Genomic DNA, 16,577 nt, shown 5'->3' on the forward strand with positions numbered 1-16,577 from the left:
ATGATCCTCCCGGGATATGAAACGGTGAGCACGAGAGATGCCAGCCAGGACGGTCATAAAGGTAGGTAATGTCTGCCTTGACACAACCAACTAGAGCCTATTCTCCCCCAAAACATTTTTTTGCGTCTTCTCTTCAGAAAACTAGATATTCAACTATATTTAAATCCATAAATTATTAATGCAATACAACTTGCAATATTCTCTGATTGTCATAGGGAGTTAGGGACAGAGCTGTTGTCCTAACAGAGCAGCTAGGCTGCCTACTATGAATCCTCAGCACAGGGCCCCTCAGCAATATAATGTGATTAAGTCCCGGCTGAAGCTAGTGACCAACTCAAACGAGCCATTGTCTCAGGCATGAGAAAACATCTGCATCTCAAGGTGATTTACACAAAACTCTCTGTCTATATTGAAAAACATTTAGGAGAAAATGCTTTTTCATTCTGGCCACAGAAAGTGAAATAATGGCAAAAGTAAAATGATAAAAAATGTTGGATATGATTCCTCAACTTTCCTGCAAAAGATTGTAAATCCATTCACATTTTAAAATACAAAATTCCCTTTTAAACATATCTTGTACTTTGAATTGCATTAGTTTGTATATATGTCTAACAAGAAAAGGTTGATTGATTATTCTCTTTTTCCAGTTCTTACTGTAGATGGGAAAGAATGTAAGTTTCCGTTTCGTCAGGGTGGATGTATTCATCATCGCTGCATCACCACCAGCTCCAGCAGACCCTGGTGAGTCTCCCTTACATCCAGGAGGCTGTCCCTCCATTACTCTGTCCCTCTGTCCCTTACATCCAGGAGGCTGTCCGTCCATTACTCTGTCCCTCTGTCCCTTACATCCATTACTCTGTCCCTTACATCCAGGAGGCTGTCCCTCCGTTACTCTGTCCCTCCGTTACTCTGTCCCTCTGTCACGCTCACATCCAGTGTTTTGCTTTCGCAAACAAATACCTCCACCACATGCACATGCAGTCCAACGCTACCACATACAACCATTACTCAGAAAGACACTTCAGCCTTGTAGACACGAAGGGCTACACACACACACACACACACACACATACACACACACACACGCACACACACAGTGCCCAGGCAACACATTGCTTTACGTCACAGCTTGTACTTGAAGACCTTTCCGTTTCTGCTTTCATAAACATTTGCTGACTTCCTCTTAATTACAGTCGTCAAGGGAAATTACCCAGCAGTACTTTTTCTAAATTTCTTCATAAGCCAGTGATGATGATGCCTATTCACTAATTTCAACAGTGACAGTTATGCAGGATTTTTAGAATATAGTTATGCAAGATTATGACATTTAGAACATGGTTTTAGTAACTGAAGTGTAGATAACTATTTTATGAATGCTGTTTCACTTCTCAATTGTTTCCTCTTGTATTGCTTCAAATTGAAACAGCAAGAATCTGTCATGGTCTTGTTTTCATGATGGTAATTGTTTTGTAAGAACAAACAAATCCACAAAGCTCCTCCAACGCTGCAAAGCTGTGTTACAGGGAGGCTTAACGAAGAAGTAACAGTATGGGACCGCAGAGTAAATCCACTTTAATCTGGCACTATGACCAGAGGAGTGAGTCATAACTGGCGTTATGACCAGAGGAGTGAGTCATAACTGGCGTTATGACCAGAGGAGTGAGTCATAACTGGCATTATGACCAGAGGAGTGAGTTATAACTGGCGTTATTGCCAGAGGAGTGAGCGTGTGCAAGTGAGAACAACAGCATGGATATAATTTAGTCTTCTGCCCCTCTTAGTAACGCCCTTAAGTGTGTGTGTGCACGTGTGTGTGTGCGTGCATGTGTGTGTGCATGTGTGTATGTGTGTGTGCGCGTTTGTGCGTGTGTGCGCGTATGTGCGTGTGTGTGTGTGCTTGTGTGCGTGTGTGTGCGCACGTATGTGTGTGTGTTTCCTGCTCATGACGTCAGCAGTTGCGATCTCACTAGATCTCCAGGTTGGTGTGTGCAGTCATGGGGTTTTGAAACCCAGATGTTTTGGAGGTTTTGGTAGTGTGCTGTCGGCACCGACTGAATAGATGGGCGTGGATGGAGAACGATGAATCTTGTGACAGGTGAGAATGATGACACTATGACATCATTGTTGCAGATGGTTGCGTTTCATGACAGGAAGTGACAGCCCTGATGCTCCATCCTACGGATTACTTCACTGAAGTACAGTGACTCATTTCAAGCGTCTTTCAAGTCTTAATGATGCATGTGATAAGTGTTCGGTGAAGTGTCAATTCGCTGTCTCAAGTCACGGCTTGCGTGTTCCTGACAGGAATGTGTGTGTTTCCTGGTCTCCTAGGTGTTCCCTCACACACAACTTCGATCGCGACCGGCGCTGGGGTTACTGTGCTGCTCCTGCCATGCAGCCCACTGGTATGTTGCAACCCTGTCAAGACCTCATGCTGCTACTCTCACACTGCAAGGTAGACTGTGTACCAGCCCTGTAGTATAAATTCACTACACTGCGTATAGGGTTCTGGTGATTTGGCTCCGTGGGACCGTTCCTATGGTGGAAATATGGCCTGGCCCCAGGCGGATCCAGTGTGTCATCACCGCTTTATCACGGAGCTCTGACGAAGCACACTGGAGAACGTTGCCCTGCCTTGTACAGTATTCCAGGCTACACAACAACAGTTTACTCACTGTCCACAAGGTTTCTGATTAGAGTACAGGAGGACGTGCGACATCTAGAACCCTGAGGTCTTCCTCCGAGACTCTTTTAACAGTCCCTAGATCGAGACTTAAGATGAAGGGTGACCGAGCTTTTGCGGTGGCTGGCCCAAAGCTCTGGAACAGCCCCCCTCCACACATTAGACACACACAGAACTTAGGGTTCTTTAAGTCTCAGCTTAAAACACACTTGTTTTCACTGGCTTTTGAGGCCTGATAGCCTGATAGCGTCCTGTTTTGTGTCCTGTTCTTTTATTATTCTGTGATTATGTGCACTTTATACTGTTTTCTGTTTTAGTTTGTTTTATATACTGTACAGCACTTTGGTGCAACTTCAGTTGATTTTAAACATGCTTTATAAATAAAGTTGACCTTGACCTTGACACATCTAAAGAGACTGCCTTTGTGCATGTTTACTGAGAACTGAGAACAGTCTGTCTGTCTGTCTGTCTGTCTGTCTGTCTATCCATCCATCCATCCATCCATCACTATTTCCTATTCGCGTTGCATGTGTGTTTCTTGTGTTTCAGTTCTCGTTCACTCGTCCAGGAGAACGGTGGACCCCTGCCAGGTGAACCCGTGTCACAACGGTGGCATCTGCACCCTGGTGCCCCACAGGCTGTCGTTTGAGTGCTCCTGTCCAGAGCCGTTCACCGGAAGGCTGTGTGAACTGAGTAGGGGGCATTTTTATGTACAGTAGCCTACAGTGGCTAGGTTTGTTTAGCTGAAGTGCAATTATACAGTACCTAATTAAATAGTTTTATGTAATACTGTACCCCAGACCCATAGGCTTGTATGCTACTATTTCTATAAAGTCAAAATGATAGGAGAACTTCAGTCAGCATGATGTTCCTTATGGGGTTCTAAAGAACGGCTCCGAGCTTTAGGGAGGCGCTTTTAGAGCGCCGCCCCTCATCCTGCCCCCCCACGGCGCCGATCACAGCCCCCGCGACCCCGATCGACCCCCCCCCCTCCTCGCCTTCCACCCAGCTCCTTTCACCTCCGCTCATCCTCTTTGTCAGGGAAGTGCTTCGACACCGGACACCTGCGCTACTACGACGCAGGAGAGTCCTGGGGGCGGATCCACCTGCGGAACGTGGAGCGCTGCACATGCCTGGCCGGACTCATCGACTGCGAGAGGGTCCGCTACACGGGTGAGACCAGCCTTAGATCCTGGTGTCGCTTTACTCCCAACCCTCTGCACCTCCCTTCTCATACCTCGTTTGCCTTTGTTGGAGAGGAGAGTGGAGCTGGAACTTGAGACCAGATGAAGTGTTGTCTCCCGGCAGAGGAATGTTCCAGCGGGCCCCTGAGGGCTTGGTTTCCCAGACCAGTGTTAAACTGTAATCCAAAGACTAACAGACACGTTCAATGGCCTTTAAAACGTGAATTCTGGTTTTCCTTAGACCTAGATTATATCTTATCCTGGACTGAAAACTATCAGAAGATATACTTAATTTAACGCAATTTGTACTCCCAGATTAGTTTTGAGCCTGCAGTAGGATTTACGTAGGATTTTAAACATATAAATATTGCTATATTGCTATGATAAATCGAGAAGTAAGTGATTGAGCTCCTCTGTGAAAACCGTGTGTGTGTAGGCCGCTCCGCTCCGCTCTCTACCATGGCGAAGTGTCCTTGGGCAAGACACTGAACCCCCAATTGCTCCCAGTGAGCAGGTTATCACCTTGCATGGCAGCTGCTGAATGTATGTTTGAATGTGTGAATGAGAGGCCTTCATTGTAAAGTGCTTTGGATAAAAGCGCTATATAAGTGCAGTCCATTTACCATTGACCTGAAGGCCCTTCCTTCCTTCCGGAGGCGTGTGTGGGAACTGCGTCTGAGGTGCCTGAGGAGAGTCCCTCTCCATGGTTACAAACTAAAAGACAGATTAAGTGACTCACCATGACTCGGGACACGCCCAAACAGAGAGGTGCTTGCTTTCATCTCAACTGGGGGAGGAGTAGGAGGGGTAACAGGATTCGCCGGCACAGAAGGTCTCTTCCTTTCTCTGCAGACAGAAATGGCCTCTTTTTATCAGGTTTATGTAAAGAAACTGGTGAAACTTCCCACTAATCTACCGTTTCTGTACACTAATCTACTGTTTCTGTACACTAATCTACTGTACACTAATCTACCGTTTCTGTACACTAATCTACTGTACACTAATCTACCGTTTCTGTCCACTAATCTATGTCCACTAATCCACCGTTTCTGTCCCCTAATCTACCATTTCTGTCCGGTAATCTACCGTTTCTGTCCACTAATCTACCATTTCTGTCCGCTAATCTACCGTTTCTGTGCACTAATCTACCGTTTCTGTGCATTAATCTACCGTTTCTGTGCATTAATCTACCATTTCTGTCCGCTAATCTACCGTTTCTGTGCATTAATCTACCGTTTCTGTCTGCTAATCTACCGTTTCTGTCCGCTAATCTACCGTTTCTGTCCCTCCACATTTTCAGTGTCTCACTTAGTTTTTCGTCTACTTCTATACCGCCCCCATTGGGTCACTCTACGCACTACGTAAACTCAGACCCCAATCCCACCCTACTGTCAGGACCCCATACCCGGCCTGAATACGTGCTGTGTTTCCCCCAGTCTGCCATGAGAACCCCTGTGAGAACGACGGCTCGTGCCGGATGATCAGCTCCAGCGGCGAGGAGGTGTGCGCCTGCCGGCCGGGATACGCCGGCGCCGACTGCAGCATCGGTGAGTGAAGCGGTGTGTTAAAACAGCTACGGTCTGTTAAAACAGCTATGGTCTGTTAAAGCAGCTATGTTCTGTGTGTTAAAACTGTTACGGTCTGTTAAAACAGCTGTGGTCTGTTAAAACAGCTATGGTCTAATAAAACAGCTATGGTGTGTTAAAACAGCTACGGTCTGTGTGTTAAAACAGCTATGGTGTGTTAAAACAGCTACGATCTCTGTGTTAAAACATCTACCGAATGTTAAAACAGCTATGATCTGTGTGTTAAAACAGCTACTGTCTGTTAAAACAGCTACGGTCTGTTAAACAGCAGCTATGTTCTGTGTGTTAAAACAGTTATGGTCTGTTAAAACAGCTACGGTCTGTTAAAACAGCTACGGTCTGCTAAAACAGGTACGGTCTGTTAAAACAGCTACGGTCTGTTAAAACAGCTACGGTCAGTTAAAACAGCTACTGTCTGCTAAAACAGCTACGGCCTGTTAAAGCAGCTACGGTCTGTTAAAACAGTTACGGTCTGTTTAAACAGCTACGGTCTCTTAAAACAGGTACGGTCTGTTAAAACAGCTACGGTCTGTTAAAGCAGTTATGGTCTGTGTGTTAAAACAGCTTTGGTCTGTTAAAACAGTTACAGTCTGTTAAAACAGTTACAGTCTGTTAAAACAGCTATGGTCTGTTAAAATAGCTATGGTGTGTTAAAACAGCTGTGGTCTGTTAAAACAGCTATTGTCTGTTAAAAGAGCTATGGTCTGTTAAAACAGCTATGGTCTGTGTGTTAAAACATCTACATTCTGTTAAAACAGCTATGATTTGTGTTAAAACAGCTAAGGTCTGTGTATTAAAACAACTAAGGTCTGTGTATTAAAACAACTATGGTCTGTTAAAACTGCTATAGTCTGTGTATTAAAACAGGTCTGGTCTGTTAAAACCGCTATGGTCTGGGCTAGATCAGCATATACTGTAGCATGTCCAGCCATTAAACAGGGATCATGTTGATGGCCTACTAGCATTGGACATACAACAAAGTTGCATTAGGCAAAGACAGATGTGATATATATACTTAACAATGTTTATATTTGGTCTAAATACATAAAATACAGCACAGCACACTTGAAGCTAGCACAGTTGAATAAGTAGCATCCATTCACTGTGTATGTGTGTGTGCGCATCTGTGTGTGTTCATGTGTGTGCATGTATGTGTGTTCATGTGTGTGCATGTATGTGTGTCTGTGTGTGTGTGTAAGCGTGTGTGTGTGTGTATGTGTGTCTGTGTGTGTGTACCTGTATGTGTGTGTGTGCATGTGTATTAGAACCGGAGGCTGAATGCTATAAGAACCGGGGTACAGACTACCGTGGCGTGATCTCCACCACGGTCTCCGGCGCCCGCTGTCTGCCCTGGAACTCTGACCTGCTGCACGATGAGGTCCACGTAGGCACCGTGGACAACGCCCCCCGCAGGGGCCTGGGGGAACACTCATTCTGCAGGTGTGTTTGTGTGTGTGAGTGCCCTGTGTTACCACTCTCATCTGCTAGCATGATGTACTTTATTTAATTATCTGGCAACCAACAATGAACCTGGCAACCCAAAACAGCACTTTGATACAGTCAGTCTGGAGTCTCCAGAGGTAGAACTGGTCTTACATAAAGGTAAGAGGTCAAGCTCCTATTCCCAGCCACATAACTCCATTTAATCAAAACCTTCCTTATTTAAAGTAGCAATATGTAACTGCTTGGAGCAATTTGGGTACACTGACACTCCCAGATAAGGCCATAGATGAATGTTCCATGTTGCTTATTGAATCTTAGTGCACACTGCGTTTTTTGTTTAACTGTTGACGGGACAATGAATTACAGAAATGGCTGTAGCAGAGCCAGAGCAACAGGCTACAGAGACGTCAGGACAACAGGCTACAGAGACGTGGTTTCCACTGACGTCCTCACTGACCGATTCCTCTCGATTTACAGTATCATAGCAACATATAAATATCGAAATGCTTAAAATCCAACATATTTGTAGGTAATTGTAAACCTACAAATGTTTAACATGTCCCACCTACCTACCTTTCCCGGGTAATGTATCCTTTATTTACAGGGTAGTACTGAGATCTAGCTCTCTTTCTTGAAGATGCCCTGTGAACAACAATAACAGAAAAACCCAGACTACAACAACAGAGACGTACAATAAACCCTGCTGTAAAACCAACATCAACAATAAAAGTATCATGTATAATACACACCTGCATAGTTCAATTCCAATGGAATGTAACCAGGCCCCTGTCAGCCAATCAGCTGGTGATATATTGTAGTAGTATGTACAGTAGTAGTGGCCCCTAGGTGGCGTGACACCCACGTCACATGTCGACTGTGTCTCTGTGCAGGAATCCTGACGGGGACCGGATGCCCTGGTGTTACACCCTCAGCAACGGAGCCATCTCATGGGACAACTGTGACCTGCCTTTCTGTGTGGCGGCTTTATGTGAGTAAAGGGGCAGAGTCTTCAGTTTGAACCCAATAGGGTCATCGTTGTGATCAATACTCGTCGACGGAGTAGTACAGGGACATTCGCTAATGGGTTGCCATGTTGGTAAACTGGCAAAATACAACATCGCTGGGATCGACTTCCTTGACCATTTGTGAATATTTTCTGAGAAGATCTTTTAGAGATAGATAGTTACACGATACCTTTATGAGATAACGGTTACTTTAGCCCAACGAACCCCTTGCAAATTATAGAGCTTGCAAGTTCTAGGGATTGGTGAAAGCTTTTGTCTTTTATCAAGGGTATTCTTTTGTCCTTTCTTCTATACGGGCTGCCCCTGAAAAACCCGGACTGTCGTTATGAGTCATGAAGAGTTGACCCACTTTCGGAGACACTGCAGCAGCTGAAAATCAATCCCATTCACCTGAATCCTCCTTTTAACTAAAACCTAATATTTTCTGCTCTCATGGAGATATGACAAAACCCATGACACAACTAATCTTCTAAAAACCCTTAAGACTTAATTGTCTCTCACCGATGAAATTTGATTTTAAAACGTCTCTGTGAGTTCCTTAGTTTGTGTCCTCCCATGACATTACCAGGGCCCACCTCTGGGGGTGCTAGCCACAATATATATTTTTCAATTGTCAATATATATTGCTTTGTACACAAAAACTATACTTTGTGGCTCAGTAAAAGTATAGTCCATTAAATAAAGTATATGAAGTGTAGTCCATTCTACTCAGAGTCCCTTCTACTTTCAGAGCTTGAGGAGCATCCTTGCTTGCTTGTTCTACATGTTAGGATTCTCATAGGTTTGTGTAGAGGTGAGGTGCACTGTGGGGTTTGTGTAGAGGTGAGTTGCATTGTGGGGTACAGTTATTATTAATTATAGTTGTATTTCACAGGACAGAGGGTTAGAGGGTTCAGGGGTTTAGGTGGTTTCATTATGTTGGATAGATTAGGGTGGATCCGTAGTGATAGTGTTCATCGTGACCATCATGGCCTGTCTGTGTCATTTATCTTTGTTTTTGTGAGTTTCATCTCTACAAAGCCGATGGCTGCTAAGACGAGTTTCAGAGGTGTATCAACATGGTCTCTCACACCTGCCCATCCAACACAATCTGTGCACAAAAAAAAGTTGTTGATGTTATGGGATGGGATCTTGTTGAAGCCGACCGGCCCATCTGACCACAGGATTATCAGCAGAATACAGTAGAGCTGCAGAGGAACCCTGACTGTTTAACCAGCTTCCTCTGCTCCTGACACACACAAGCGATATATCATGTTCACTGTGCCCTTGTTAAAACTCGAAACTTTCCATTTGAATGTGTTTGTCCGTGATAAAAATGAGAATGTGTTCACTCTTACTGTCACTGTGCCTCACAGAAACGTTAACATGACCAAAGTATTTTAGTCTACCGCTGCATGGCCACTGCTGTTGAAAATGGGCCAATCATTTTGAGATTACTAATAAAATGTATTATTATTATTATTATTAGATGAGATAGGGAAGAGACGGATGAGTCACTCAGGATCAACAAGTCAAGTGTAATTAAGCGCCTGTGTGGTGAGTCCTGATACACGGTTAGGGTTAGGGTGAGTCCTGATACAGGGTTAGGGTTAGGGTCACGGTCAGGGTTAGGGTTAGGGTTAGGGTTAGGGTTAGGGTCCACACCCACATCCCCCGGGTTTCGCCGCACAACAGGATATGAATCGGGGGGAAGCCAACGCTCGTTTTATGAGAAACATGCTGAGCGTGCATTAATACTCATATTAATATTCATCTCTGCTGTGTCAAACGTCTGTGGAATAGCTTTGTGGATCGTTTCGTTTCAGGGGAATCTGAGCTACCAGCAAAGTCCAAAATCATGAGACGAGGTACTATGTAGTTATTAGTCTCTGTGGGACCTCACTGTAGAGGTGTGCACTGGCTGGTGGGAGTTGTAGTTTAATCATAGTTTAGTTTCAGTAGCTGTCGTAGCAGTAGTGGCTCGCTAGTTTTGTAGTCATTTCACTGATGATGAAACCGGTGCAGAAACGGATCGAACTAGATCTGTTCCGGATTAACTTTTCTCCTTTTCTTCACACAGCTTCCAGACGAATAATCCCCTTCCAGGTTGTTCCCCACCCGCCCCGATCCAACCACACCAGGCCGGCCAAGAAGCCTGTGTGTGGGAGGAGGCACAAGAAGCGCGTGTCGATCGCCAGGGGCCGCATCATGGGCGGGACCACCACGCTGCCCGGCACCCACCCCTGGATGGCGGCCATCTACATTGGAGACGAGATCTTCTGCGCCGGCACCATGGTCTCCTCCTGCTGGGTGGTCTCTGCTGCACACTGCTTCTTCAGAAGGTACATTACATTACATTATGTTACATTACATTAGTCATTTAGCTGATGCTCAGACCAGCCATCTGTATAGAACAGACCTCAGACCAGCCATCTGTATAGAACAGACCTCAGACCAGCCATCTGTATAGAACAGACCTCAGACCAGCCATCTGTATAGAACAGACCTCAGACCAGCCATCTGTATAGAACAGACCTCAGACCAGTCATCTGTATAGAACATACCTCAGACCAGCCATCTGTATAGAACAGACCTCAGACCAGCCATCTGTATAGAACAGACCTCAGACCAGCCATCTGTATAGAACAGACCTCAGACCAGCCATCTGTATAGAACAGACCTCAGACCAGCCATCTGTGTAGAACAGACCTCAGACCAGCCATCTGTATAGAACAGACCTCAGACCAGCCATCTGTATAGAACAGACCTCAGACCAGCCATCTACTGTGATTTACGCTCTTGACTTTGACCTCATCATTGTGGATTTATGAACGTAAACTATTTTCAGACATTCAGTTAGAGGGAAGCCTACAACAGTTGATCTACGAATGTCTTCTGGAGACAGAATAGTTTCCGTCGAATTCTAGACACTGCAGTTCTCAGATCCCTCGATTTGCAATAGAGGTCTTTTAACATTGATCGATACTGAAGTGTGTGGTCTGACAGACCCCCCCACGGCCGCCCTTATGGTAAATGCTGAAGTCCTAACAGAGGGTGGGTTGTCTCTCCCCCAGCCCACTGGTCTCTTCCATCCGCGTGGTCCTGGGCCAGCAGAACTTCAACGTCAGTGGCCCCCACACACGCTCGTTCGGTGTGGAGAAGTACGTCTTCCCAGACAGATTCTCCGTCTTCAATCCCACGCTCCACGATATTGGTGAGTAATCTATTATAAACGCTTGGTCACCCTCTATACAAACATGCACGCACGCACACACTTATGCAATATGCTTATACTGATACATCCTGCCCTCCCTTCTCCTCACACACACACACACAATCACGCACACACACACAAACACACACACGCACACACACACACACGCTTATGCAATATGCTTACCGTATACTGATACATCCTCCCCATCCCTCTCCTCACACACACACACACACACACACACACACACACACACACACACACACACACACACACACACACACACACACACACACACAATATGCCTGCCTGTCTCTTCTCCCACAGCTGTGCGTCTTCGAACAGCTGTGTCCCATATGCTTTCTCTCTCTCTCTCTCTCTCTCTCTCTCTCTCTCTCTCTCTCTCACACACACACACACACACATTTGGGCGTGACACTCACAGCATCTGTCCATGTTGTTGGTTTGAGTGTTATATGCTTTTCTTTATTCTTTATTCAGTCGTCACACAATACAACAAATACAAACACCACAGACATTGTCAACAGGGTAGTGACTGAAAAGGTACAGGCAGAAGCATAATGCTTATATATATATATATATGTGCTTGTCCTACATACTTTTTAAAATTCTTCATTCTTTCACTTTCATTTTATTCTTTCACTTGATGGTGATATTCAGATTTCATCATGTATTTACTGTGGTGTAGTTCTAGATATATATCTTAACATACTGTAACTGTGTTTTTCTTCCTGTTAGTTTTGGTCAAACTGAAGAAGGAAAAAGGCCGCTGTGCCAGAAGAAGCCAGTTTATACGACCGATCTGCCTCCCGGAGAAAGACACCACGTTCCCCGACTACCACTGCTGTCACATCACCGGCTGGGGACACATGAACGAGAGTACGCGCCGTCGCGTGGCAAACAGGCTTAAAACACGAGCGTTCGCCTTTCCAAACTAAACTAGGCCCTGTTGCTTTTCCCCCCACAGAGGCGAATAAATACTCCAACCTGCAGGAGGCCGGGGTGCGGCTGGTCCCCCAGGAGGACTGCACGCGGCCGGAGGTGTACGGCAACCACGTCACCGCCAACATGATCTGCGCCGGCACGGACCGCTGCGTGGACGCCTGCCAGGTGAGGGCGGCACGCCTGGCTCCCCCCCCCCTCACCCACCCTCGCTGGGGTTCCACCTCGGGGTCCTTTGACGAGTAGGAAAAACACGGCATTTTGGATTTCGCACTGTCCTTTCTTTGCACTGTCCCGTCTAGTCCTTGCACCCTGTCTAATGTCGTCTCCGTCAGTGTTATGCACCAACTGACCAGAATGAACTCCTAGTATGTGTAAAAACTACCTGGCAAATAAAACTGATTGTGATTCTGATTCCTAAACACAGCTTCTGTCCAGCTAGTGGTGACCAAAGAAGTGGGTATTCTCTCATGGCTAAATTGCAGAAAGGTTACAGTTTTTACATTAGTGGTGTTCATCAGAATTTGTTGTATTGCCATGTACTTAGCAGCATTTACTGTAGCAGACAGGGTTCTAAAAAATATAGCATAAAATAGCTGCTATACCTAGTGTACTCTTCAAGAGCCTGTCTGTTAAGTGCTTACTGTGCTTTATTATATCATTCACTTAAATATCCTATTAAGGACTACAGGGATAGATAACACATACTGTAATGGCCTACTGCGTAGGTAACATCTCTGTAACTATTTATCTACTATACTCATAGTCATGTTTCTTATCATGAAGTATTTATTCCATGTTAAGTGCTCTGTAAATGTTCCTAGCCAATAGAATTAAACATTTTCCAGGAGCTTGCTCAATCATCTTGTTGAGAGGTCAGGGAATCAGGTTTTACAGTTTTCCTATATTGGCCCTAATGGTTGAACAATTTTTTTTGCTTCCCTCTGGAAAATATAGGGGTACAGTAGGATCTATGTCCATCCCCCTTAGCTCTCTGTAAAGCGCCTTGCATTGCCTCTGTGTATGAAATGCACTATACAAATAAAGTTTGATTTGATAATTAGTTTGATTTGATAGGTAGTTTTTCAACATACTAGGAATTTGCTTTCGATTGTGGTGCATAACATCAGACAACATTGGACAGGGTGCAGGGACGAGAGAGGACAGTGCAAAGACACAGAGCAAGTATATAAAAATGTACAAAATGTAGTGCGGTCAGTGTATATATACAGTAAAGAAGTGGGTATACTGATGGTCCATGGATAAAGAAGTGGGTATACTGATGGTCCATGGATAAAGAAGTGGGTATACTCCGTATACCCTCCACTACACCGCAGGGTAGAGGGCTGCTAATCATGTGTGTGTGTTTGAGTGTTGAGTGTGTGAGTAGGGCGCTGCTGGGATTTCAAGCTCTTTCTTTTAATGAAGGGTTTCGTCCTCCCTCTGTGTTTACGTGAGATGTTGTAATCTCATAAGTATTGAGAGTATTTGCGCAATTTGTAATTCGACGGTTTCAGGAGGATGATTAATGTGTTTGTGTGTGTTTACTTGTGCGTGCGCCTGTGTTTATGTGCCTGTGTGTGTTTCTGTGTGTGTGCCTGTGTGTATGTGTGCACGTCTATGTATGTGTGTGTGTGTGTGTCCCAGGGTGACTCTGGCGGGCCCTTGGCCTGTGTGAGAGATGATGTCAGCATCCTGTATGGTATCATCAGCTGGGGTGAGGGCTGCGGGCGCTCTGGTAAACCCGGCGTCTACACCCGGGTCGTCAACTACATACCCTGGATCCACAGAATCCTCAAGCGCCGGCTCAAGTCCTGATGAAGGGAACTCTGTCACCTTTAATGTATGGGCTGTGTTGTTTGTCTAACCGTGCTTACCATGACTCTTGAAGATTTTAATGATTTTATACAACTGTGAAAATATTATTTTGTGGCTAAATAAACCATGACTTGATTTAACTAGCAGTGTGTCCCATTGTCTTTGAATTACCTGTTTCGATTAACTTTAGTAACTTACAAATCTACAAGGTTAGTTCATGTCATAAAGATGGACTAGTCGTCAGGGGACCCGTCTGACATGTTGTTTATGTAACTGAAATCGTTACACCCAACCCTTGTGTAAACATTTTTTTTGTGTTGACCCTGTTGAAAATTATCAAGGCGAGGTGACATTATTGGTACAAGTGGCGTGCGCTTGCGTGTGTGTGTGTTGGGGGAGCGAGTGTGTGCGCCCCTCTCTCTCCAGTAAAGCTATTTTGAAAGTGACCCCCCATTCGGCCTCGGGACAGCGACACTGCAGCTGTCCGGAACCATGACTGAAGATGACGGATTCTGTTGTCGTGGAGGGATATGTCAAATTCAGAGATGGGAAAAAGGTGTTTTATTTGACCAAATAATTCATAAAATGCGTACGCACCTGAACGTTTCTGTGCTGTTTTGTGATGTCTTTACTTATTGGTGCCGTTCTCTTTCGCAGTGGAAGACTAGGTGGCTGGTTCTCCGCAAGCCGTCGCCAGTAGCAGGTAGGTTTTCTTACCGTTCTATATTTGAAAGCGGGTAACACCAGACACGTTGTTGAAATAGTGGCGCACCACTTTACAATGTTTATCTTTGTTATATGCATGGTAATTCAATACCGTTACGTTTATACGTGGCTTGTTTTCGATAAATAAAATTAAATTTACACAGCAAAAAACAAACAAAGAAACAAACAGAAAAGCAATCGGAACTCAAGTAGATTTGAACTTGCATGCATTTAAGGGCATTAGGGCATGTGTTGTGAGATGAATATTTTCCATAATGCACTAGCGTGTGCGTGGACGGGTTCATGTTTCGTGGTGCTCATTCAGAGAACTGTCTGGCTCCTGGAAGTTCATGTGATGTGGACTGGGGTATTTAAAGGTTTGGACTGGGGTATTTAAAAGGGACTGGAACACAGTTTACAGTCAAGAAAGGTATTAAGGATGTCAGAACGCAGCACAGTTTTCCAGCCTATAGCTATAGACCTACTTTATTCAAAATTGAGATAACAGGTTGTAAGCAATGACATGTCTTCTTATAGTATTCTTGTTTCATATACACACCTCTGCGAGTGCGTGGCCTATTCTTCAATGTAAATTATTTGCCACATTTAAGATGTGTAATGGGTTAGGCCTGGGTTGTACTAGATGTTTAATGGGTTAGGCCAGGGTTGTACTAGCTGTTTAATGGGTTAGGCTGGAGTTGTACTAGATGTTTAATTGGTTAGGCTGAGGTTGTACTAGATGTTTAATGGGTTAGGCTGAGGTTGTACTGGATGTTTAATGGATTAGGCTGAGGTTGTACTAGATGTTTAATGGGTTAGGCTGAGGTTGTACTGGATGTTTAATGGGTTAGGCTGGAGTTGGACTAGATGTTTAATGGGTTAGGCTGGAGTTGTACTAGATGTTTAATTGGTTAGGCTGAGGTTGTACTAGATGTTTAATGGGTTAGGCTGAGGTTGTACTGGATGTTTAATGGGTTAGGCTGGAGTTGTACTAGATGTTTAATGGGTTAGGGTTATAATAATGGGTCAGGCTGAGATTGAACACAACCATTCTACAGCTCTTTCAATTCTATTGCTCTTGTCTTTTCATTCTATAGCTCCTGTGAAGTGCAGTTATGTAAGGTGTGTGTGTGTGTGTGTGAGAGAGAGAGAGAGAGAGAGAGAGAGAGAGAGAGAGACTGCAGTGTGTGTGTGTGTGTTTACCCCCCAAAGAGGGGCAACTCATTCTGGGTGAGTGTGGGCAGGGATAGAGAGCAGAGAGAGAGGGATGAGGAGATAGGGGAGATGGAGGTAGAGATGTGGAGGAAAAAGCTCAACAACATTAGATCAGATCAACAACAGTCATTCAGCCTTGGTTGGAGGCGTGGCTTGAACCTCCTGTTTGTTGCTGCTTGGGTAGCAGTCTCTGGGGAGGGGGTCACTGATGATGTTGTCTCTTAGGTAGCAGTCTCTTTGGAGGGGGTCACTGGTGATGTTGTCTCTTAGGTAGCAGTCTCTTTGGAGGGGGTCACTGGTGACGTTGTCTCTTGCATAGCCCAAACTCTGCGGGAAACATGATCAAGTCAGATCAATTATGAATCTATATACAGCATATAGTGGACAGCAATCATTAATCAACAAAAGTTAATCAACATGCTTAGAAAACATGATGTAGTGTAATGTGGTTTATCAATAGTAACTGTGCAGTGTGCTTTATCAATAGTAACTGAGTAGTGTGCTTTATCAATAGTAACTGAGTAGTGTGCTTTATCAATAGTAACTGCAATGTGCTTTATCAATAGTAACTGTGTAGTGTACTTTATCAATAGTAACTGTGTAGTGTGCTTACTCAATAGTAACTGAGTAGTGTGCTTTATCAATAGTAACTGAGTAGTGTGCTTTATCAATAGTAACTGCAATGTGCTTTATCAATAGTAACTGTGTAGTGTACTTTATCAATAGTAACTGTGTAGTGTGCTTACTCAATAGTAACTGAGT

General features: G+C 44.7%; 2 protein-coding genes across 2 annotated transcripts in view; both read left to right on the plus strand.

The window, feature by feature from the left end:
• hgfac (HGF activator) lies at window positions 1–13,895 on the plus strand (the record flags this gene model as incomplete). Its single annotated transcript, XM_084451631.1, has 13 exons — window positions 1–61; window positions 648–741; window positions 2,332–2,405; window positions 3,233–3,376; window positions 3,725–3,856; window positions 5,304–5,414; window positions 6,719–6,893; window positions 7,787–7,884; window positions 9,981–10,242; window positions 10,975–11,114; window positions 11,874–12,014; window positions 12,103–12,245; window positions 13,725–13,895. The coding sequence occupies 13 exons, from the start codon at window positions 1–3 to the stop codon at window positions 13,893–13,895; spliced, it is 1,746 nt and encodes a 581-aa protein (XP_084307757.1).
• A 502-nt stretch (window positions 13,896–14,397) lies between these two features.
• Window positions 14,398–16,577, plus strand: part of LOC311319998 (protein Dok-7-like) — a gene marked incomplete at both ends in the record, with an annotated part of 35,148 nt that continues 32,968 nt past the window's right edge. The window contains 2 exons of the mRNA XM_084451632.1: window positions 14,398–14,451; window positions 14,553–14,598. Of these exons, the coding sequence (XP_084307758.1) occupies window positions 14,398–14,451; window positions 14,553–14,598 (100 nt within the window). The remainder of the gene's footprint in view (window positions 14,452–14,552; window positions 14,599–16,577) is intronic.

This window comes from Borostomias antarcticus (assembly GCF_949987555.1).
Source record: "Borostomias antarcticus genome assembly, chromosome: 17".
NCBI classification, from domain to species: domain Eukaryota; kingdom Metazoa; phylum Chordata; class Actinopteri; order Stomiiformes; family Stomiidae; genus Borostomias; species Borostomias antarcticus.